Source organism: Phaenicophaeus curvirostris, chromosome 6 (genome assembly GCF_032191515.1).
Source record: "Phaenicophaeus curvirostris isolate KB17595 chromosome 6, BPBGC_Pcur_1.0, whole genome shotgun sequence".
NCBI lineage: Eukaryota > Metazoa > Chordata > Aves > Cuculiformes > Cuculidae > Phaenicophaeus > Phaenicophaeus curvirostris.
The window spans coordinates 58785966-58810170 of record NC_091397.1 but is presented as its reverse complement, the minus strand read 5'-3'; the positions used below and the strand labels follow the sequence as shown (position 1 = coordinate 58810170).

The following is a 24205-nucleotide window of genomic DNA, read 5'->3' as shown; positions in this document are numbered from 1 at the left end:
TAGATAGAAATTAGTGAAGGAACAGGGTAATTACTCTGGTTTTCAAGCTCTGGTGATTTATATTGCTACTTTATTTGACTTCCTTTTGTAACTGTTCCTTAATTCTGAGAGTCTAGCCACCTGTGTATATAAATGTAATTTTGAGAACTGAATTTTGATCTGATTGCAGTTATGATCAAAATTGCTTATAAATGCATATTTTTGAGGAGCAAAACTATTGAGATGTATTCACAGCATTCATAAAAGCCATTGCTTGCAGTGCTGTGTTTATACATAGACTGTGAATTGTTTGGGTTAGTTTGATGGACCTTAGTGTCCTGAGTCTAGATTACCAACAGTGACATAATCTTGGTTTTATGCATTTAGATTTTCAGATGAGCGTTGCATTTAATGTCATTTATGTCCAGATACATCATGGAAGAAGATTAACGAAAATAAATATTTGCATGTCAAAGCAGTCTGAGCATTGACTACTTTTATCCCCCCCTCCAGGCATTTGCTGACCAAAACTAGTCTGTTCTGTCAAAATGCTCAGCCTGCTCTGGGGAGGAGGAAGCAGCTGCAGGGAACCTGGATCTGCTTTTGTGATGCAGCGATACAACTTAGTTAGGGGCTCCTTTTCCATCCAAGTGAATGCTGCTAACCGCATAATCTGTGTTAGGTGGTGTGTTTGGAATAGCTGACATGGTGCGATGTGTTTTGCGTTTCCTCTGCTGGCTCTTGGTGCCATCTCTTTTTAGCCAGAAATACCAGAATCACATATCTGAAAGCTGATTTACTGTCTTGCAGGTAAAAAGCTGTGTGCTTAGTGAACTCCTTTCCTTTGCATGCACTTTGAAGAAATAATTAGGGAGTTCTAAGTTAAAACCTGCTTTACTGCTTACAGCAGTTGTCATTTTATAAAGCCAAGGCCTTCACTGCTTGCAGATGTATAAGAGTTGTTGGTTATTAATACATCCCTCCTTCGATTACTGTATTCATGAAATAATAAACTGTTAGCAACTGGGAGGCACTGCTTTCTGTAGAATAGGCATTTTGTATTTTTTAAATTTTTTATTTTTAAGCTTAGGCCTTGTAACTTTGAAGTCAATTTCTGTGTTTTCAGATGCTGCAGCTCTGTATCCTGGAGACACCGGTAATCTCCTGTGCTTTTGCTGCTGCTTGGAACTTTGAGGTAGCAAAAAAATGGAAGCAGTACATCTGATTTTGTTGTTGTGATATTGATATTTGAATTGTGCGAGTAGGGTTGATGCTGTGAAAATACAACTTTCAGTGGGCTGATAAATTAAGAAAAGAGAAGCGGGGTGGACCTCAGCAGAGGAGCGATACGGTACATGAGAAGGCTGCTCTTCCTGCACTGGCCTTCATTAAAGAGCTCTTCTTGTGCAGTCGTGTGTCCCACAGACCTTGACGCTACGAATGAAGTATCTCTGCTAATTTCTTTTTTATAACATTTTCTTTCACATACTTTTATTTGCTGGTTTATTGGAGGCCTAGTTTGGGGGACCCTATAAAGTCTATTTATGATTCCTTCCAAGGGTACTGTGAGCAGTGGCTAGTGCCACTCTGCCCACCATTAGTGAAGGATTGAGCTAAATTGCAACAGTTCCTCTATAATAACTTTTGTAGAATTTCAGCTGCAGTGTTTCTCCTTTAGCAGCATCATCTCTCTTGGGAATGGCTGAGATGGTTACATTTTTCAGGTTAAACAACACATCGATGTCCCTCCAAATTCAAGAATCCTATTCTAACGCTACACAGTCCATTGAAGGTGGTCTCTTGCATAAGGAAAAAACCTTACTAGCTTTGGAAAAAAAAAAAAAAGAAAAGAGTACCGTCTTCTGCTTGTTTTCTAAGTTCATCTGACCCTTATCTCTGCCAATCTTTTTTATCCACTTCTTTTTCTGCTGGCAAGGAGTTGTATGGCTAACCACCACCTTAAAATGAATGCTAATTGGGTATGAACTGATCTATAGCAATACACCACCTCCATTATTTCAGGGTACTCCACTTAGGAGCACAGCAGCCTAAGAGGGATCTCAACAGTCTGAGAAGAGCTCCTTGTCCTTGTTGAATTGAATCTAAGTCCTCCTCTTAGTTGCTGGAAGATAGCTTTTTGTGTGCATCAACCCAAATGTGTGATTTCATTTTATTGGTTTGTATTTTCAGCTGTCAGTGGTTTAAGAATTTTTGTCTTTGCTTGTTTTTTTCACTGGCTGTGCCATGTATTTTGTATGGTTGCTGATTACGAGACACACAATTCAGTTGCCTCAGTGGTTCAGTTTACAGCTCTTGACCTTGTGAAGAGCATAGGGAATGCTTCGGTCATGGGAGGTCTCTGTCTTAGTTTTACCTTATTCAGCTAAGCCCCTTGTGCAGAAATTCTTGGTTAGTGACCACCATACGTGTGGTGAGCTTGATCTCTGATACGGTGTGTGATTGTATATTAATTGTTGGCAATGGGGTTTTTTTACTGTTTTCTTCTGCTGGGTAGTAAATTCTCACAGGTTGCATGCACAATTCTTGGCTGGAGAATCTTACATGAGTGCAATTTTTTATTCAGTGGGTAGTAAGTTTCATTCTGTTTTGGTATTTGTTTGTACTTGCTGCAGAATGAAACCAGTTCTACTTGTTTCATCTCTTTGTTTTCTCTCTCCCACTGGGCATACTAGTAAAGGACAAGTGCTTTTATCAGAGTGGACACCTACTCTTTACTGTGGAAAAACTCTGTCCTGTGATTAAGGGGAAAAAAAAAATACAACCAAGATTTAAATGCCTTCAGATCTTCTGGAAGGTTCTTTTAGGAAAGACAGGGCATTCAGTTCATGTCCATAACTTGCTAGCGTGACAGCCACTGTTGACTTTTAAGTGAAAGGTAAAAAAAGGTGTGAAATTAAAGGTCGGTATCTAGTTACTTCGTGTGCTGTAATCATAAGTGAAATTATTCCTTAACAAGATGCGTTTTTCGGCAATAGGCTTGTGGATTAGCAGTATCCTTTTTTCATATGAATATTAAAAGATGAGATTGATTGTATTTACCCTGCACATTGTTAGGTGATTACTCCCTGCATGTGACATGTCCCTGCATATTGCTGTTGAAGTTGTTTGTGCAATAAAATCAGTGAGGGGATTTTAGCCTGAGGAGACTCTGGCTTTACTGTTTGTAATGAGCAGGACCTTTGGGATAAAGGTCTCATAAATATTGCAGCTCTGCTGGTGGCTCCTGTGGGCAAAACAGCAAGGTAAACCTGGCTGCCAGTGCTGCCCTTCCTGCTGATTTGTACCACAGCTGGAAGTTAGAGACCTCCAGGTTATTAGTCACTTCTTAAAACCCCCTATGTTTTAGTAACAGAGGGCGAGAGTTGGAAAATGATGAAATAGGACAAGTGAACTTGCGTAAAGAAAACACAGAGTGTCTCACTAAGTGTAGGGGCTTGATTTTGCCAGTTGCCCAGATGTGCAGTGAAGGAAAGAGGAGAGGTAGCTTCTTAGTGGTGCTCTGGGCCTGTACTCAGCACTTGGGACCCAGGGAATAGAGGTTTTATTGCCTTATTTCTCAACAATATGAAAGTGAGCTCTAGCAGGAGGTAGGGAGTATCACCACCACCCTTGATGTTGTGGACCAGTCATCATTTTGTCTCAGATGTGTAAATAAAGTGCTTTTTCTTCACACTGGCTAAAACTGGGAAATGTCAGCAGCCGAGGTGGGTTTCATTGGTGGATTTAGGGTGCTAGAACTCTGCTAAAGCAGAAAATGCTTCACAGCTGTTGTGGCAGTGAACACTGCAGCAACCGTGCAGGCTGCGTGACTGACATGCATTGCAGTCTCTTGCCTCTTGCCACACCTGGGTGTTGGGAAGTGCCTGGGAAAAGGTGGAGCTGGGAGAGTCCCCACAGAGACTCGGTGTCTGGGTGGAAAGTGGGAAGCCTGCTTAGGACTTGGCAAGAGCCAGTGGCTACATTGCATCCGCTCTGTCCTGTTGTCTCCTTACATTGCTCTGTTCCTCTGTACTGGTAATGATTTATGAGCTTTCCACCTACAGATTTTTTTAAGCTTTTTTAAGTAGGCAAGCTAGCTGCCTACTGCCTTCCCAGGAAGTGGAGGCAGCTGCTGGCTCTGTGCTGACATGTTTCCTCTTCAGCAGAAGTGTAGGGGCAAGCTCTTCCTCTGTGCTGCTCAAGTTCAGTAATTTGCTTGTAACAGAACTCCTTAGCTTGTTGCTGAAAGGAGAGGAAAACCCTCTTCAGATTTTCTCCTAAACCTGAAACTGTAACGGTGAGGGGATGGAAACACCTAGTAACGTTGCTGAATAAAAAAGACCCAATAAGGCCTATTAATGTCCTGAGTATTCTACTTCTTGAGGAGAAGATAGATTGACTGAGGGGAGACCTCATTGCTCTCTACAACTACCTGAAAGGAGGTTGTGGAGAGGAGGGAGCTGGGCCCTTCTCCCAAGTGACAGGGGACAGGACAAGAGGGAATGGCCTCAAGCTCCACCAGGGGAGGTTTAGGCTGGATATTAGGAAAAAATTTTTCACGGAAAGGGTCATTGGGCACTGGCAGAGGCTGCCCAGGGAGGTGGTTGAGTCCCCTTCCCTGTAGGCGTTTAAGGCACGGGTGGACGAGGTGCTGAGGGGCATGGTTTAGGGTTTGATAGGAATGGTTGGACTCGATGATCCGGTGGGGTCTCTTCCAACCTGGTGATTCTATTATTCTATGACTTTGATATGTGGGTTGGGTTTTTTTCTTCATAGAAATACTCCCCATCTATGCTCTCATTTTATTTGACTTTGCAATGAGTGCTCCTGTCTTGCATGATTCCTGAGCAAGGGAAGGAGCTGGAAATAATTTCTGCCAAGCATCTGTTCCTGTGAAAGCTGGTTGGTGCTGTGTTGATGGTGCTCTGGCATCTCTCTCCAGCAGCCTGTCACTCTAACACCATCCATACGAGGCCTCACAGGAGCACCAACATCCCATGGAGCGGTGCCGCTGGGGCACACTGAGGGATTGCCCCAAGGGTCGCCCCCTGCCCCTATAGACTCCTTCGCTGTTGTTAGTGCCCTGTGCACACAGAATTGTGGACAGGAGGTTTTATTAAACGGTTGTTCTTTTTTTGGTATTTTCTGGCATCGATTTCCCCCTCTGTAACTAGGGCAGGGAAGTTTCGCTCCTGTGAAGCAATGGTTCTTGAATTCATCATGAGAATGTTAATGTTTGAAGAAGCTCAGATGATGCTGAGATTTTGGTTAAAAGAAGGGTAAAATGATGCTTAGAAAAATAGTATTGGTTTGGATAAAGGTACTCAGTGTTTATTTTTTTTAATCTGAGAAACATGTTTCCAAGAACAAAAGGTTCCAGTGTTTTAGCTTGGTAGAAACTTGCCCTTTATCAAGCCTTTCAATAATTTAGGAGTTAATCATAAGCATTTCCCTGTGGTATGGATAAAAGACTGTATTTTTGTAACTTGTTAAGCAAGTTCAAGCTTGCTGAAGCTGTGAATTAACTTTTACTTCATAACATAAGTTATGTACTTTCTAAGTATGAGTCTGTTTTGTAGAAGCCTGTTAACAGGAGTGGGAGTGGAATTTGGGAAACTATTCTGTCATGCATTTTTTTATTTTTCTGATGAATTTTCTAACTGCGAGTTAGTTATCAGCAGGCTTAGACATTTTGAGATTTGCATGGAAAATGAGCCTGTTCCAGAGCGTAGTGCCTGGTTCCGTTCTGCTGTCTGGCATCTCCTGCTTGAGGCAGCCCAGCCCAGCTTCTGACATACTGACTTATAAAAAAAAAAGTATTTGGGTATGGAATTCGAGCATGTCAGTTTTCTACAAGAGGTTTTCTGGATCCTAAAGGAGGATCAAGAGTAAAACATCTAGTGCTGAGCCTCTTCCATAGAAAAGTGGAGCTGGTGAAAGGATAGCTATGAAGCTATTATTTCCACATTTCTTGCTCTTTTTCCTACTAGCAAATCATACTAATCCTGGAGGATGTTCTGCTTCAAGATATAAGTTTTCCTGTTGGTTTAGGATTCTTCTTGAAACTGTTTCTTTCCTAAATTTGCCTTTGGCTTTGACCTACCCAGATCCTGTACCTTTCAAAATGGGGAATGTATGTAATAGTTCAAGGTCTTCTGTGATTTCAAGGCGTTATAGCTGTGTGACACCTGAGAGGCAGGCTGCACTGTGATGCAATTAAATTTGCTGTGCAATTTATATGCTGCTACCTTGAATTTACAGCCTTCAGCCATCACTTCCATGTTGTTGTTCTGTTCTTGATCAAAAAACAATTTACTTTTGTAAATTTTAAACTATCATCCAGGCAGTTGTTGTGGTGACAACAGCACTTTAATATCTCGGTCGCAGTACCTAGTGTTATTTGTAGTATAGATACATCTTGGGCTTGTCATATTAGATCACTGGGTTGTTCTGCTCAGCCTGGTGCTGCTGGTCCTTGATGAAAGTGCCTGTGCTTGGAGTGCCTATAAATGCTCACTTGAGTTGGTTACAGTGCAGTGCATTTAAAGCTAAATATAGAAGAAGGCAGAACCTGGGTTCCTAGTAATTAACTATCCAAGAGTCTCCTCTGTTGCACTGAACCTTGAGTCATTAAATCTCCAACAAGTGGTGAGTTTTACTTTAGCTACTTTTTTTTAAAAAAAATCTTGTTCCCAGCGCTCTTAAAGGGGTTTTCTGTATTTCCAGGGAAGGATTTTAAAATCCAGTATTCAAGGTTCAGGCACATATAACTCTTTTTGCAGTTTAAAATGGCACTGCATCAAAGAAAGGAGAAATATAGTGCCAGAAATCTAGCAAATGCATTTATATTTTTTATACCAACAGGGGAACCATACCAGTATTGCTGGGTTGAGGGTCAGGTGTCATTCGTTTCATTGCCCCTAAGGAGTTAATTTAGGAAGTGGGGTGTGTTGATCCCAGCACATGGCACATTTGTGCTCTGTAAGAGCTGTGACAAGAGGATTAATTCTTGCCTGCTGTGTGGCTGGCTTGATGCTTTCTTTTCAAACTTCATAGATTCCTTTTGCAATCATTTGTTCTGAACATCTTTGGACCCTGAGTAAGGGGTAAGGTATCAAGGCCGAGCATAAAAACAGTCAGGGATACCTGAGCAAATATCATATTTTATAGATCTGTCTCTTACAAATAATTGAAGGTCAGAAAGACAACCCAGGTAAAAATGTCAAATCTAGCTGGTCACTGTCTGGAGGCTGGGCTGTTGCTTATCCCCGCTGACTGCTAAATTATCTGCCACTGAGACAGCTAAGTGGGGGAAAGAGGCTTTTGAGCTCTGCTGTGAAGGGAGGCTTGGATCCTACTGCTCTTTAAAAGCTCCAATAATAGTGTGGTTTGCCATTTTTAAGTTTTCCAGATGGGCAAATCACATTTTCCAGCAGGCTGTTTAGTATTGCAGTTGATTCAGAATGCTTGTTGGTTTGTTAAAACCGTAGCTTTAAATCTCGGTGATGAATGTGAACCTGTCACTTTAAGTGCTTGTTGCATCTTTATTTTGTATGATGTGTAGGAAGCAAACCCAGTCTAGACTCTGAGCTTTATTGGCTCTTTCCAGTGCATGTGGGCAGTTTCTGACTGTGGATAAATAGTAGACCTAGACTAGAAAGCAGCGGTTTGCCAAGACAAACATTTGAAATGCTGCAGAAGTGGCCATCCTGTGTTGCTGCAACTAGAAGAGGTAGTCGGGTAAATGGGAACATACCGTCTAGCTGGAGCATTAACAGAGTCGTCAAATGAGCTTTCAAGAGAGCATTCGTTTGGATAGTAGCATGTGGTTGCCATATTTCTATCCACGGAGCTTGAGCTTCTCTTTGCTTGTGATCAGAAGAAATGTTGGCAAATGTATGTACTTCTAAACTAGACCACAATGAAGAAATAAAAATAATGCACGTTTTTGTTAAACTGAAGTTATTAGAAGAACATGCCCAAAGGGCAAAGCTTCTCGCATGGTGAGGCGTAATTCTGGACAAGCACATCATATGTAACACTGACCTAATCGCCTAGAGGGTGTGAAATAAGTGGCCTTAAGTCACAGTGCTAGCTGTCGATGTTGGCAGGACGGGGGGATGACCTGTGACGATTGCCACGTGCTGCAAAGCCTCCTTGTGTTTGCTGCTGTTTGCATTCAGCTGTCGGTTTAGCTGCTCGTTGTACAAGCTGTGCCTCATGTGAATAAACTAATTATATCCAAAGCTAAAAAAAAACCAGTTTTGTTTTCTTTAGATAAATTGGCATTAATACACCATCCCTTCCCAAATTGCTTAGCGTTGCGTGTTGGGCTTCGCCGTTAATGTCTGAAGTAACACAAGCCAAATATTTTTTAGTGTTGTTATATGATGTGCCATTTAGGTCCTTAACTATGTACGTGCACAAAATTGATGGGGGGAGGGATTTGGTTATCTTCTTATTTTTACAACAACTACATGGTTTTAGGAACTAAAAGGTATTAAGATATAGTGATGCTCAGAAGAAACATTTGAGTGGGATTTGATGGTTAAACATGGTCTTTGTGGTTAGACTGCCTGGTGAACATGCCAGAGGGTGAGATCCACCAGGATGGTTCTCAGTCCTGTGTCTTAATATGCCCTGAGCATCCCTGTGAGGTGCGTGGGCAGCACTGCTGTACCCCTGCCCTGGCACTAAGGGCAGAGGGTCTGTCACCTTCCCGCTCGCGTTTGAACTGCCAGGGTGTTTTACAGAAGTGCTAAGAGCCACGTTTTGAGAGAAGCATATTTCGTCGAAGTTATTCTTGGATCGTAGTGCTCTGCATCTTTAAGACAATGTGAATTATTCGTTGAATATACATCAAGATCTTTCTTTCACATGTTAGGATCTTATTGCAGTGAATGTGTATTTTCTCTTTAGGTTAAACTGCTGTCTTTAAATACCATAGTAAAAATATACTCTTTTCTTTTTTTTTTCCTCCAGAAATTTTATGAATAAGAATCAGAAGCCGGTGCTAACAGGCCAGCGGTTCAAAACTAGGAAGAGGGGTAGGTTATGTTACTTTTTTAAATTTGCCTCTTTGTTAAAATGACTGGAAACAGGGCAGGTGGAATAACTGAAAGTTCAATAGAATTAAGGTTTTTCTTTCCTTCAGCCATGTTAAGAGCACCAGTGTTACATTTAACTAAGCCCTATGAATTTTATTATTTTTCTCTGTATATCTCAAAACTTTCTGTAAATTTTGGGTTTATTAGCTATTAAGTCTCATAGAAGCCTCAGTTTAAAAAGTTAGATTCTAACTGAGTTTATAGTATATTTACATATGAGGAAGAAAACTTGTTAGATGCTAATTTCAGTGTTTCTTAAAATCTTTCTTAAAATGGTCAGGCCACCTCATTTGCCCTGCTCAGTCATGATAAAAAGCAGTGGCAGCTTTCTCTTACTTGCACACATTTCTTCTTCTGTTAGTTTGGCCAGTGCTGTCTCTTAAATTGCAAATGTCCTTTCTATGATGTACATATAACATTTGTAGGTATAACTAATTAAAAAGAAACCTATAGTGTTTGTAATTAAATGTCACGATGCTCCAGTAATTAGTGGGAATAACCTTCTATCAGCATGGCCCAGAACAATGTGCAGTAGGAGCTGAACTCTGCATTGTCTAGCAACAGTGTTGATGTAGCTAGAGGAGTGGAATTAATGATCCCTAAAGAAATACCTCTGTCAGATCAACCAGTAAGGGCAATCACATGTGCATAATGCTGGATGGATCCAATGTATTATTCAGTCTAGGTCAGTCAGTTACAGTATGTATGTTATTTTCTAAAATTGTCTTAAAAAAACATTGTCTTTCATAAAGACTTTATTTTCAGTCCATGTTTTGCAATGTATTTGGCACAATGGATCCTAGTATGGATTTGGCCTTCGACTTCTATTTAATGCAATTAATATTTAGAATAAATAAAGAACTTGTAATTCTGTGCCTATTTTTTTAATTCATGTTACAGTGATTGGAAGAGACACTAACTTGATACTTAATAACTATGTGGAAGAAGCAAAAGACTTGCAGGGGGCTTGGAAGATTGGGGCGGTGGGGGGACTTTGATATTTTTGAGAGATTACTTAAATAGGATTGGAGAAATTAAATGGCTTTAATATAGAAATCTAAAACTGCAAACACTTCTTTATGCACTTAAAGCATAAAATCTCTTCTTCAGTAATGGTGGGATTCTGATTGCCTCAGTATTTTAGGATCCTGCTTAGAAATACTGTAGATAACAGTTATCTTTCTAGAGACAGAGGGCTTGAGGACGAGAAATGTCTTCCTAGCATGTTTGTTCCCTTCTGTGTGTATATACAATTATTTTGTACCATAGCAGTGGCACAGACTGCTGCGTCTTGGATTTAGACTATAAGATACAACTATTTTTTTATATCCTGACTTTCAGGGAGTCATGAAATCTCAGGTAGGAGAGAGTGCAGTGGATTGGCCACAGAATTTCAGTTTTCTGAGACTATTCTGTGTGTAACACGCAGGTAGACGGAGAGGTCTGAAATGCACAAATGCTGGGGAGAGTGAGCTGGTTGAGATATACTGCTGGCTCTTACCAGCTGATTTGTGTCTCGCAATACTCTTTCCTCTTCTGCAGCTCCCAGGAGTGCTGCCATCTGAGGAGGCAGGGAGGTGTGGCACAGCAGTCGGTTATCTAATGAAAATAGCCACCTGTGTGAACTTTGTCACTGGTCAGTGAGCTGCAACTCATCTCTGAACATTAACAGTTTTGAGCTTTCAGGAGCTTTTGCTTAGAAGCAAAAGAAATAATCTAGGAACACGATGAAAAGGAAAAGCTGTGCATAGTGGTGCTGCCTTGGGTATTGTATGCATCACATCTGCAAGCTACACCTGCCTCTGCTAGCCTGTGATTGAAACTGTGCTCGTTTAGTAATTATGTACTCAACATACTGTCACCACTTCTTGATGATGGCTTCTTATTCACCCTGTTGTACTGCATCAGCATATTCCTCTTCAGTATATTAGCGTGATAGGAAAATGTTTCAATAAAATTATAAATAACTTTTCATGCAATGATTTTACCTCCTCTTCCTTTGTAAATTTTTAGATTGTGGTAGTAGACAAGAAAATAGTAGAGTACTGCAAGATGAGAGAAGGACTTCTGGGGCAGGGGAGGAATGTGTTTAAAACAGCAAGGAAATATTAATCTTGGTGTTTGTTTTTACTAAGCACTGTGTATGCATGATACCAACCATAGTACACTTTTCAGTTTCAGTATAAGCATCTTAAATTTGTAAACAAATTTACAAATTTACATCTGAGATGGTTGCTCAGATGACAGACTCCAGGTCTTCATAGCTGAAAGTTGCTGTAACACATCTGAGGGCCTGAATATCATCAAGGTCTGGGGTGAAGCCAAAGTCTGGGAAGACACTTGCAGCTCAGAGAAGAGGCTACTCAATAGAGTAGTTTATTGGATGGTGAGAATGTGATGAGGGGAAGCTAGGTTGGCACTGTGACTCTGCATCACTTCAGGACAAGCTGGTGCTGGGAACAGGTGGTTTGCTTAGTGTTTATACAGGTATCCACGTTGTTGACTAGTCCTCAGCTTTGGTCTGAGGAGGTCAGCAAGCCACTTAGAGGTAAGCATAGAGTTAACCAGCCACTAAAAGATAGACTTAACAGGGAATTTGTGGAAAATAAGGTGGTGCCTCATTTTTCCCATGCTTCCAAATGCTTGATGGACAGCCCTGCAGCTGCTGTTGGCTGTGTGCTGCCAGGGTCCTTGAAAACACTGGCTGACTAGTCTACTGAGCTTCCCAGTGGTCTGGGGGACACTCAGTGGGAGAGACGGCTTGTGCTTTCTGTATAAAATTGTTATGGTCTAAGGGTTGCGTTGGAAGAGAAGGAGAATGGGCAATTGATGCCCTGAAGGTGGGAGAATGAGCACACCTGAGGTACACGCAGGGGAACAAGAAGAAAGAGAAATGTTTCTATATTGGAAATAAAAGCTGATATAAGTAGGCACTTTTGTAAAATAGTTATTTAATAGCCTTAAGGCTATTGTGGCAGGAGGAAAGAGTTTGGTGGGGGGAGGAAACATCAGCAAACAAAGTCTTTTGGGGGTTGCTTTTGCTTAATATTTGGGATACAGGGAAAGGAAACCTGCAGCCAGGGGATGTGTAACATCCAGAACCTCTTCTAAAAAGCCTGGGGAGAGTTGCAGCTGGTACATTTCAAACTGCATTAGCACATGTTTCAACAGGAATTTTACCAATCCTCAATTGTTTTGGTAACTAAAAATCTCTGCGTTTATCTACTTTTTATCTTTTTTAGATAACTTGTAACAATATTTGTGTTAGCATATGATAACAGACTAGTTTTGGGTTTTGAGTGTCACAAAACAATTCACAGGTCTGTTTCTGAAGCTCAGAGTTATTTTGATGGTAAGAAGTATTTTGAATGTGCCCTTATATAGAGCCAGGACTTGTTTTGTTAAGAAGCTTCAAGTGTCTGTGGTAAGCTGTTAACAGCCTGCAAGAAAAATCAGCAGGAGGCATGGGTAAATCTACCTAGCTTTATCTGGAGGTTGCAGTTACATCTGCTGTGGCTAATGGCCTTGACATAGGGATGTCATCTGGGGGTCAGACTGTACCTTAATTGAGTTCAACTAGGGACACCTATAGAAAGTGCAATGTGAGCATTGCATTTCTGTTTCCTAGTGCTGCTTAGATCTGTGACTATGAAAGATAAAGTTCTTGGTTACACTGTGTTGACTGGTTCTAAATGTTTACACAAAAAACTAATTTTATGAGTACCACGATCATGAGACCTGTATTTTTGAAAACATTTTAAGTATGTGACCAGAGTTATTTAAAGAAAAATATCAAGAATTTAAAAGCAGAGTGTTCCTATAGTGAGGTTATGTGCACATGATTGACTTTCCATTTATTCTTCTATCACATTTAGCAATGCATAATGATACACACATTTGATAAAATCTTCAACAAGAGAAGTAAAAGTATGAAATCTGAAAACCATTTCAATTGTTGCTTTTCCTTTCCTTTATATATTCCAGTGTTTGTGTGTGTTTACTGTTGGGGGTGTGAGGAGGAAAGGGAAGCAAGGGTAAACACTGCAAAATTTCCAGAGGCCATAAAAGCCAAATAAACTTTTGGTGTGTTGACCAAGATGGAAAGAATATCTTTAGGTGCCACAGTCATTTCAATTTCTGGCTGACGCAGGATTTTAACAGAAAGTTTAGAAACTGACACTCTGTCCTCTTCCTTCTCTTTTATCTCTGTTCCAGATGAAAAGGAGAAATTTGAACCCACAGTCTTCAGGGATACAATTGTCCAAGGCCTCAATGAAGCTGGGAATGACCTGGAGGCTATAGCCAAGTTTCTGGATTCAGCAGGCTCACGGCTTGATTATCGCCGCTATGCCGACACGCTCTTTGACATTTTGGTGGCTGGCAGCATGCTAGGTAACTTGCAGTGTGCCTGACGCAGAATTTTGATGATCAGCCTTGCTTCTTTTGAGGTGCTGTCTTCCTTTACAAAATGGAAATTATAAACTATTACAATTAAACTTATCTAGATACTTCTTGCATCTTCTATCATAGAATTGTTCTTTGATTATAATGCAGTAATACCTACGGCCTTGATTGTGTGAGGCATTCGGTAAGTATCATAACAAATCGATAGTGCTCTGAGAAGCCTCCAGTCTGAGCTGAAACAGCATATGAATGCAACAGCAAAGGAAATGAGAGGGACGCCAGCTAGGGGAAACAGAGGAATTTATTAGCATTAGAAGGTGTAATACAGCATTCCAGGTTATTAGCTCTTGCAAAGCTTGCTTTGTAGACATTACAACAAAGGCTACCTAAGATAAGAAGTGAAGGAGAGTGAGGAGTGCTTAGTGAATGTTCCTGGGGCATTTTTCCCCAGGTGTCAGTGGCAGTTGGGCAAAAACATGCCTTTCACCTTCTGTATTTTGAATAAGTTGGCTCTTCTGTCACATTGGTTTGGTTCCTGCTTCCTGCTCTTCGTTATGTAAGAAGAAAAGATGTTTTTGTAAGACTTGACATAATGCAGGGAACAAAAGCCAGTGGAAATACTTAGAAAAAAACTTTTAACAAAATAAGCCAGGAGAAAACTTCTGCAGCAGTGTTTTCAATATTTACATGGGCCTGGTAAGCATTAGAGAGGTTAGTAGGATATTCAAAGTCCTCAAATTAGTAACAGAGCACTAGTACTTTTCTCTTTGGAAAGCATTTACATTATTGTGGTGTTTAAAGTAGTAGTTAGAAGTGTGTGCAAGGGTTATGCTCCAGACCATATGTATTTGATTGCACTCAGTGCTCTCAAAAGAGCTAAGAGACCTTAGTGTGACCTGAATCTTTCAGTCCTGTGAGGACTGTGATCTAAAGTTCAGCGTATCAGCCAGCTGTCCCTTCTGTCAGGTGCCACCACAGCCTCACAAAGCTCAATTTCTCTGTTCCCTTCTCTCCCCTCTTAACTCTTACCCTTGCCTTTTGCCTCAGTGACTAAGCTAAGTCTTATTAGACTTATTAAATCTTAAAATTAGAGAACATTCTCTTAAGTGAGAAATTGCTTCTTGTCTTTTGGATTTTTTTTCTTTCTTTTAGCTCCGGGAGGCACACGCATAGATGACAATGACAAGACCAAGATGACCAACCACTGTGTATTTTTCGCAGAAGAAGATCATGATGCCATCCGAAATTATGCTCAGGTCAGTAAAGGTGTGGTTGATTCACAGAATCACAGAATCACAGGTTGGAAGAGACCCACCGGATCATCGAGTCCAACCGTTTCCATTTATGTATCAAAAGGGATTACAGGAGAAGATCTGCATACCGTCTAGGCTGCTACAGGCTAGTTACAGGGCAATTGAAAATCTAGTTTAATTAGTAATCTGCCCTGACCTATAAATTTTTGGTCAGAAAATAAGATGTCCAAGATAGTCTGATCACAAGTAGGAATGCTTTCTTGTACAGAAAGCAGTCTTACTTATTTCAGTCTGCTGTTGGTTCAGTATATTTTCAGACACCATCATTATTATTTTTCTGACCTTTTCTGTATGCAGCCTGAAAGATTTGTATGAACGTAATTTTAGAAACACATGAAGTATATGAATGACAAAATATAAAGCTCACGCTTCCAACCTTTAGTTTGGGTGTATTTTATGTTCTCTGAAAAACAAATTGAAACTTTCTAAACTTAATTTCTCCCACCACCATCCAGCCTGACAACAATGCCATTTGTTCGCTATATAGATGTTTTATACCTGTGATGGCCATATGTTTTGTGCCCTTTGTACAGTAGTGCGAGCAATGATTTCTTTATTTAATTTCTTATCACTTCTTTCTTCCATCTGAATGCACCCTGCACCTGTGCTGCTTCTGCTTTCATGATCTGGGCTTGTGTGATGTGAAACCAAGGGTGAAAACTGGGGAGCAGGTGTTTGTAGGAACAAGTTTGCTGTAAAAGCTTTGCAAAATGTTCTTCCTCTTTCCCTGGTGGTAGCATGTTTTCTTGTAAGCATTCATGTTGGTGGTCTTGACAAAGATCCTGCATCTACTGAAGATGCCACCGATTCACACCTGACAGCTTCCCCAAAGAGCTGCATTGCCAGGGGAAGGATGCAGAGTTAGCCACCTCCTTCTCTTTTCCCTTGCTTTTCATCCCTGGATAGGATGAAAAGTAAAGTAGGAATAACATTTTGTGAGGTATGAAAAAGAAAACTCCCAAACTGCAGTAAATTCTCATTCAAACGTTTTTGCAATTCTTGCCTTATAGACAACATTCCACTTGTGAACAGAATAATAGAGAGTGATGTTGCATGGTCTGCTGTGAGACAGGCAGTGCAAGAGATGACTGCAGAAATATTCTGCTGGCTGCCTATTTCCTGGAAACAACGTCTAAGGGAAAACTGTGCAGTGGAGCATTAGAGTGTAAGAAGCCAGCAGTACTTCCTGATTTTTTTTTTCCCTGCTATAGAGTTAATAAAAAGGAAAAAATGTTGTGTCATGGATTAATCAAAGATACTTTTTATGGATTCAGTAGTGGCAGTCATGTTTCCCTTTGCCTTTTTTCTTAATCTTTGTTTATCTTTAGGTCTTCAATAAACTTATCAGGAGATACAAATACCTGGAGAAAGCATTTGAAGATGAAATCAAAAAGGTAATGTTGGTGGCAGTCTCCTCTTAATTGTTAGTAGTTTTTACACTATTTTTAATATAATTGCAAATGTACGAATACTGTGCCATTATGTATTTTATTTATCTCTGCTAGAAAAGAAGATGGAATCTACAGGTGGCAGCTGTAGTCTGCAAATCTAGCTCTATTGGAATAGAGCTAAAATGAACTGGGAGCACTTGATGTAGAGTAATTCTGAATTAATGCTTCCTTTGGTTGCTTTGACAAAAATTCACCTTCTTATCTCAGGTTTTTCTGTACAGAACTTCGATACCCTTGGAGGAGGTATAGTTCTTGATGAGAGGAGATGTTACTGTCTGGATATAGAACAGGTTTTTGTGGTTTTTTTCCACAGAATAAATGCAGGTCTGCTCTGCAGAGTGTCACTTGATGTGTGAATATTAAACTGTTCCTGCATTGTGGAGTGAGTCCTAGCCACAATTTTTTGTATTTGAGGCCATAGATGTGTGCAAGAAAGTTATCACCACTGGCACTGTTCTTGTTCATAAGGGAAATAATTTTTGCACTTGTGGCCAGCATGCCTATTATCTGTTGTTGAATGCTCAATGCATCATTCTAAAGACCTAAATTTACCTCTGTCCCCACATAAATTTAGTGTTCTTGCTGTTAATTATTGTAATCATTGACATGAGAAGCGCTGACTCATAGCATTCAAGTTTCAGAGGGTGTTCAGCATATTAAGCAATTGCCATGTCAATTCAAGCTGCCTCCTCTCTTCTGTAACTTGCTTGGTTTTGAATCCTTTCAGTTTCTAAGAATTCACTTTGCATGCTCAGTGACAAGTGGGCCTATGGTTACTGTATAATAATTCAACTCTTCATTCGAGAAACAAGTGTCTCTCATGTGAAATTTAACTCTACAGTGGCTTGAGAGAAAGTAATAAGCTGAGGTACAGTGTGACCAGACTCATGCTACTCATTTAAAGCCCTTGGGACTGTCGTAGCCATGGCAGCATGGGGTCAGAGTGGGCTTGTTCACCTTGCACACTGAAATCTCGGTTTTATGTGCATGCTTTTTGTAAGTTTTCAGTGTGAGATTACATTTTGTATGACAAATTGTGAGATTAGTAGTGGCCCTAGACTTGGGGGCACGTGGTAATTTTTCCATCTGCCCTTCTCTCACCGCTGGTAGTGCTCTTGCGAATCTTGGCTTGGCTCCTGGGGACCTGTACTTTGACCATGTGTGCTGGGTGCCCTCTGTTCCTTGGTTAATGCATTTTAGCTGAGAGTGAGAAATTAGGAAGGTGTTTGAAGGTTTGGGCCTGTGCATCGCAGCTGTGCTTTTATTGCCTCAAAACCTCTGAGGACTATTTGTAGTTGCCTTCTGCTTACCTTCTCCCTTCCCGTGCTTGTGTGAACTCACATGTCAAGTGGCTGTCATCTCACTGATGAGGCTGCTGGGATTTTAAATAGTTAAGACTTTAATCACCTTGTGCAGTAATGTTTATGAGAGCAGCTGCCCATGAAGAGTCTCACCAGACAGATGCATTCATGTTTCTAGAAGGTGTTTCTGCAAGATTTACAGGTTCAAAGGCTACTGCAGTTAGACGATAGTTTAAAAAGAATAGAGCAACTCCTTGATGTTCTTTCATGGGTCATTGTCCTAGCAAGGAAAGTGATTTTTCTCGCAGATTCATTAGGCAGCTGGAGCACTTGGGGGAAAATTAGCTCTTCTTCCAGAGAGTCATGCTAAAAAAAACAAGGCCATATCAGCAGTTTCACTCCAAAGAACCAGATGGTATCAGTGGGACTTCTCTTTCAAGAGAGGTTGTCTTGGCAGTAATTGTGCAAGTATTTGCTTTGCATCTTCTAGGTCATAATTTTGTCTTTTTTTTTGTCATTTTTATATGTCGTCATTATTATTTCCCAGCATCTTTCCCTTTTGTGTCTGCTTCCAGCTTTCAAGTGTTTTATGTCTTCATTTTCTCTCCACAAAATTGCAGATCATTCTTTTTCTAAGGGCATAAGCAAACTGTATGCCTAAATTGTTGCATTTAAATTACTTTCTGTGAGCAATTTCAACATAAGACAAGGATTTTTACGTTCATTGCTCACCTGATGGTTTTTAATATAGGCAGTTTAAGTTTGTGTGAGTGCTGCCCAGTGTACCTGCATAAACCTATGACAACATTTTGCAATGGTTTAGTCAAATTCTCAGTTCCAAATTTGTGTTCATCTTTCTCACATATCTATTTCTGTTCAGGACAGTGGATAATGCATGCAGTATTAGCTGTGTATGTTGTATGTCTGTAAGTTTAAGTAGTGTTCTTTAGAGTTTTTTTGTTGTAAGAATTGGGATAAAGTACAGATAATTATATTTTTAGTCTTAATACTGGTAAATATTACCGGTAAATATGAGGGCATGTGAAGTACTGGGAGATATTATGAGATCCTTTGCTTGTGTTCCTGTTTTCTTAATGAAAGATCTCTAAATGAAGCGTGGATTTATGAAGTAAGAGGAGGCTAACACTGAGATCAAATGAGGAGTAAACAGAGATACTTCAAGTAAGCTAAATGAAAGGCAAGGATCGATAAGTTAGGTATCTGTTGTTATGTTAGCTGCCTTCTGGACTGCTGAAAATGCAGTGCTGTCTACAGATGTGACAAACTGTCAGATGCTAAGGCAACAGACCACTCACTTCAAATAATGAAGATATAAAAAGACATCACATTCCCTGGGTGGATAAAATTCCTTAATTTTCAGTATTGAGGTTTCCAGACCACAAGAGGAGAGCGTAAGCGGTTAGTTTGTATGCTTTTTAATGTTGTGTGCGTGTGTTTACGTCTGCTTGTCTTTTATGCCCAAAATCTGTGCCTGAAACACTTCTTTTAAGACAAAAATAGCATGGAACAGTACATTAGGTCTGGTCTTATGCTCATTAGGCGTTCTGAACTCCCACTTAAATAGGTGGGAGTTCTTACAGCTATGATAGAAATACAAAATTGTGAGCCAGAACTGTGCATTTTATACCTGGAATCAGTCAATATCTGTAACAAAAGAAGTAATGCCAGTGCCTGGCTAACAGCAGGGAAGCATCAGCGTGGAGAACTTTCTGTGGATGGCTTGGTGCTATCCTGAAGTGACTTGGACATTTTGTGACTGCCCTGCTGAGGTTTATAATTGTGATGGTAAAAGAAGAGCTCTTAAAGTAATCGGCAATAAAAATCTGAAATGACAGCTTTGAACAGAAGATTTTGTTCTTTTTGATGTTTTTTAAATGGGTTTATTAAAGGTTTTGATTCTTCCTATCACCCAGGCTCCCCCAAAATTAGGCTTTCTTTCACAATCTCTTGAAAGTATAGAATAATATCCTTGAACAGCAGTAAATGGCAGGTATAAGTTTATTGGAGCTGCTTTTCGAAATTACTAGCTAGGATAAAAATTATGCTGGTAGCAGCAGCAGAACTTTAAGCAGTGGGAGACGTGAAGACCAGATTCCTGCTCAGAACATACTGCAGTTGGGCACTGTTGACGAGCAACACTAATTCAGATTCATTGCAAGAGACTTGCAAGAAGCGTGTTTCAAAGGGAAAGGGAGAGAATCAGACCATTAACTTCATAGATACGTCATTTCAGACCTTCTAAAACATTTGAACAAATACAGAGTTCTCAAAACTTGAGTTGATGATGTTTGGATGATCTTCTCTTAGAATCCTTCCCCACCTTGGTCTGCGTAAGTCTGGCTTTGCTGCTGGATTTACTGCCATTGTTGCTTTCAAGACTCAAATCTGCCATGAACGGGTGTAACTGTTCATGGTTATTCATTATTGGCAAAACCCACTGGAGGTTACAGCTTGGAAGCCTGTCGAAACCTGGTCTGTCATGTTTAAGTAGTCAGTGTGACTGCTTTACACAATAATCAAAAGCTTCATCTGTTGCTTGTATGGGAGCAGAGGGAAAAAGTTAAGTTTGCTACAGAGAAATCTAAAGCTGTTTCCTCTTTGTTAACAGTCTCTTTACTTACAGTAAAGAACAAAAAGTCTAATTCAGGTTTTTTTCTTATACAGATCTCATTTTGGTGCAGTATTGTTGCTAAAGCTTATATGAAGAAAGCTACAAATCCCCAGGCCTGCATTTTACAATAGGCTTATATTGAAATGCTGTAAAAATGTTTCCTGTGTTCCTATTAAATGTGGCTCTGGAGTTCCTTTACCTGCATCATTATATATACACCAGTTAATTGCTGCATTTGGCAATACGTATTTAGAAATATATCCATATATTTAGAAATAATAATTCCATTCATCTGCATCTCGAATTTTCATACATTTTTGGTTTTGAGTCACAGTTCGTTAAATAAAATGGCACCTTGAGATTTTGTTTTCATGATTTGTCTTTAAATTAAAACTACATGTTGCAATCATTTGGCTGAAGGCCACTAAAAAAAACCCAAGTAATTTGTCTGTGAGTGAATCATTCAGGCCTGTGTCAGCTGTAATTTAAAGTTGCTGTTATTATGTAAGTGCTACCATATGAATGAGGCTTTTTTTCAGTTCTTTTCTCTGATACTGAGCAGAGCTATTCATAAAGCACTACATGAGTTTTAATAACTTACTTCATTAGCTGTCTGAATTTTTAAAATATCTTTGCATTCTGAAAGCTTTATAGTTAATGATAAGCTGCTTGGATACCTCTGAGAAGAGCTCTTACTGTCCATGTTACCAAACAAGCACAGGGACATGTCTGATATTCTGTCCTTTGGTACGAGTAGGTTTGGTAGTTAAGAGATACCCTTAATGTGGAAACCGAGTGGGAATTTTCCATCAGAATGAGCTGTTCTGCTTTGATTGCACCTATTGCTCATTTGGAGAAGAAATAAGGGTGTCATGACAGCAGTAGGTAGCTGAATAAAGTGCTGGTAGCTGAAGGAAATGAAAATTCCTTTTTAACTCCAGAAATGGATGTCCTGCAGTCTTTTGTCATCTTATTTTTTTCTTTTCTTTCTTTTTTTTTTGTGATGATGGTGAATTTGTAAGGTAGCTTCTGATAGAGTCAGCGGAGTTTTGCAATAAGTGAACCTGCCCTTTGCTGTCTAGCTTCTCTTTACCACCACCTGTATTGTGATTGCTAATAATAAGTTAGAAAAACATTGCTGTTAATGGTGATGCTGTTGACAAAATCTCATTTGGCCTAATTTTTCTTGATGTAAAGGAAAAGAGGTGTAATGTATTTCATCAATACGCTTTCAAGTCATTCATTTTATTTTAACATATGAAATTAAGATATTTAAATAGACTTAAATTGCTATTTTTAGACTTTAAGAGGTAAGTATGTAGTTCAAATCTAATTCGCAAGATAGTGAGATTTGTATTTTTTTTCTCAAGCCAGTTGTTTCCTGTTGTAATTGGTAATGGGAATGGCAGGGTCTTAAAGCAACTCTTGTTCCTGTCTGTCCTTTGTCAGCTTTATCAAGAATGTCTGAACTTGAAATATATTTCTTATTTTAGCTAATAGAAAATCTCTTGTAATTGTGCTGTGTCCCTTCCCCAAAAGGAAAACAGGAAACTTTCTCATCCTTTTATTGTTCACATGAGTAACAGTTTTTGTAACCTAGAAAAGGAACTGCAGCTGTGTGGGGCTTAGTCTGAAGATGGAAGTGGCAGGATCCTGTCAGCAAATCTGTGATCCTGTAATTTCTGTAGGTCTTAAGCCTCTAACAAGCACTTTTATTTTTATACATGTCTCCAAATATATGTATATATGTATATGACAGGACTTATCTCCACAAATAAGGCTACAGTCCACACACTTGTGTCCTTACGGAAATTATGACTAGTTGATGAAATGATACCACCATGCTTCTAGACAGATTTGACTTGATTTCTGTTAATTAGAGTGGGACCTCTTGAGAAATAAGTATTTGAATTGTCTGCTAATATTCGTCTCTCCCTATTATCATTGCCTATTGCTTGAATATATCTTTTTTTTTCCTCTCTGACCCACAGCTTCTGCTGTTTCTTAAAGCCTTTACTGAGACAGAACAGACGAAGCTGGCAATGCTTTCTGGCATCCTGTTAGCCAACGGGACTCTCCCTGCTACAATTTTAACAAGCCTCTTCACTGACAACATAGTCAAAGAAGGTAATTTTCTAGATGATCTTTTTTCTTGCTTTAGCTCTTTGTAGGTTGGAAGCCTGTAACCGTGTAACAGAAATCAGTATTTTAAAGCAGAAGTGTATACGGACGGCAATGGGCAGCATAGTTTGTCGAATATAATAAGAGGGCAGTCAGACATAGGAAAAAAAACAACAGAAAGAAAAAAAAACCAAAAGATTTGTATTTCTTGGAAGTTATACATATGTGTGCAAAATTGTAGAACGTGTATTATTGTGGTTCCATATAAGTTGAAGTATAACATCTATTCCCAAGATACCTACTAGCATTTTTTCAAGCATTTTCAATATCCTCTGCTTGTGAGTATGAAGTGGGACAGAGAGCACATGCAACCAACTGGATGTTGCAGAGGCAAAAAAAAGGTACTCAAACCTCATTTTGCCCTCATACCAGCAGGTCTCAGTGTTTGTTTCTCTTTCTCATGGACTTACGTTTACTATATGATGAGTAACTGTTCTTTCATTCTTAGGGTATAATGCCTTTTGAAATGACATTTTTTTCTTATTTTTGAGGGGTTTTATTTAGTTAATTATTTATAGCCGTCTGCCTTGGAGTCCTGACTTTCTGAATACTTGCTCAGCAATGTCTTTCTGTGCCAGTTACCGACTGCCTGGAATATCTGCAAATGCACTGTCAGTGGTGAACAGTTTTCATGAAATCTTTTTGATTTTGTTAGAGCTATCTATTAGCTAAAATGTATTTGAACTTTCTTTTGAAAAACAAAAGGATTCTAACTTCATGTTCTCATTTGCAGTATGCTGTTACATTTGTTTTCTAAATGCTGCAGAAAGAAAAGCCACAGCTGCAGCTTTGCTCTGTCATCACCCACAGCTTTCAGAATCAGATTTAAACCAGGAGAAAATTTAAACAAAAGCACTAATCCGTGTCTTAGGGTGGTGGCCTGCAATGTTTTTAAACAGAAGTCTGTTTCTAGTTACAGGAAGACAGAGACATCTGAAAGCTCAAACTTTTAAAACTCAAGTAATTTGTTGTATTTTTGATTTAAGATTTTAAGAATACAATTGTAATGTACAAATCCTAGAACAAATTCAATTTGCATTATGAGCATATGTTTCTAGGAGTCCTAAACTTTTTTTAGAAGCTTACATATAATTTTGATTCTTGGTTTATATATACTAAAAATGTACCTATGCTGGCATTTGAGGAAAAGATTGTTCAGTCAGTTTCTGGAATAGACCCTTTATGCAAGTATAATTAAAGATGTGAAGATAAATGCAAAATGGGATCATATAAAAATAAACTTGATACTTTCTTAGATTTGCAAAAAGCAATGCTGCAGGCAAATGATGTTAAAATACATGAGGAAGAATTATCTGAGAGTGTTGTTGATCAACTTGGCAGTTGTACCCTTGGCAAAAAATTGGCTGAAAGGGAGAGAGCATAGATTGTGCTGGTACAAGATCTATCAAATCTGAGGACAAATACCTAAATAATGTTAGATTTACCCTTTTTCAGTGTTGTCATTATTTTTACTGTCATGAATTACGAGGGGGAAAGTGTCTTTTGGGGATGGCTGATGTATTTTTAGCAGAGACAGAGAAAAGACTGGACAGTGGTGAAATTTTGTTAGGTTTAAGTGTATCCTTATTCTGAAATAACAGTGCAAATGCAAAGAGCAGCTAACATAGTTAATCAATAAAATGACTGGCCGAAGTTGCTTCCTGCAAATGCATGGGGGGTACGCAGAAAAAGCGAAGAGGTGTTTGGAGGTACCGACAGTGGCAGCACATTAATAGAGTATAAGAACTGGCCGACGATAAGCTTGGACTGGAAATTAGAAGTAGTTTGAAAACATGGGTAGGTGGTGAAGCTCTAGAACAACCTTGCTCTGTTATTT

At 39.5% G+C, this 24205-nt stretch overlaps 1 protein-coding gene across 1 annotated transcript in view; it reads left to right on the top strand.

Moving 5' to 3' along the window:
• BZW2 (basic leucine zipper and W2 domains 2) overlaps positions 1-24205 on the top strand; it is a 50420-nt gene that overhangs the window by 9282 nt on the left and 16933 nt on the right. The window contains exons 2-6 of the mRNA XM_069860346.1: positions 8962-9026; positions 13302-13478; positions 14643-14746; positions 16132-16197; positions 22179-22314. Of these exons, the coding sequence (XP_069716447.1) occupies positions 8962-9026; positions 13302-13478; positions 14643-14746; positions 16132-16197; positions 22179-22314 (548 nt within the window). The remainder of the gene's footprint in view (positions 1-8961; positions 9027-13301; positions 13479-14642; positions 14747-16131; positions 16198-22178; positions 22315-24205) is intronic.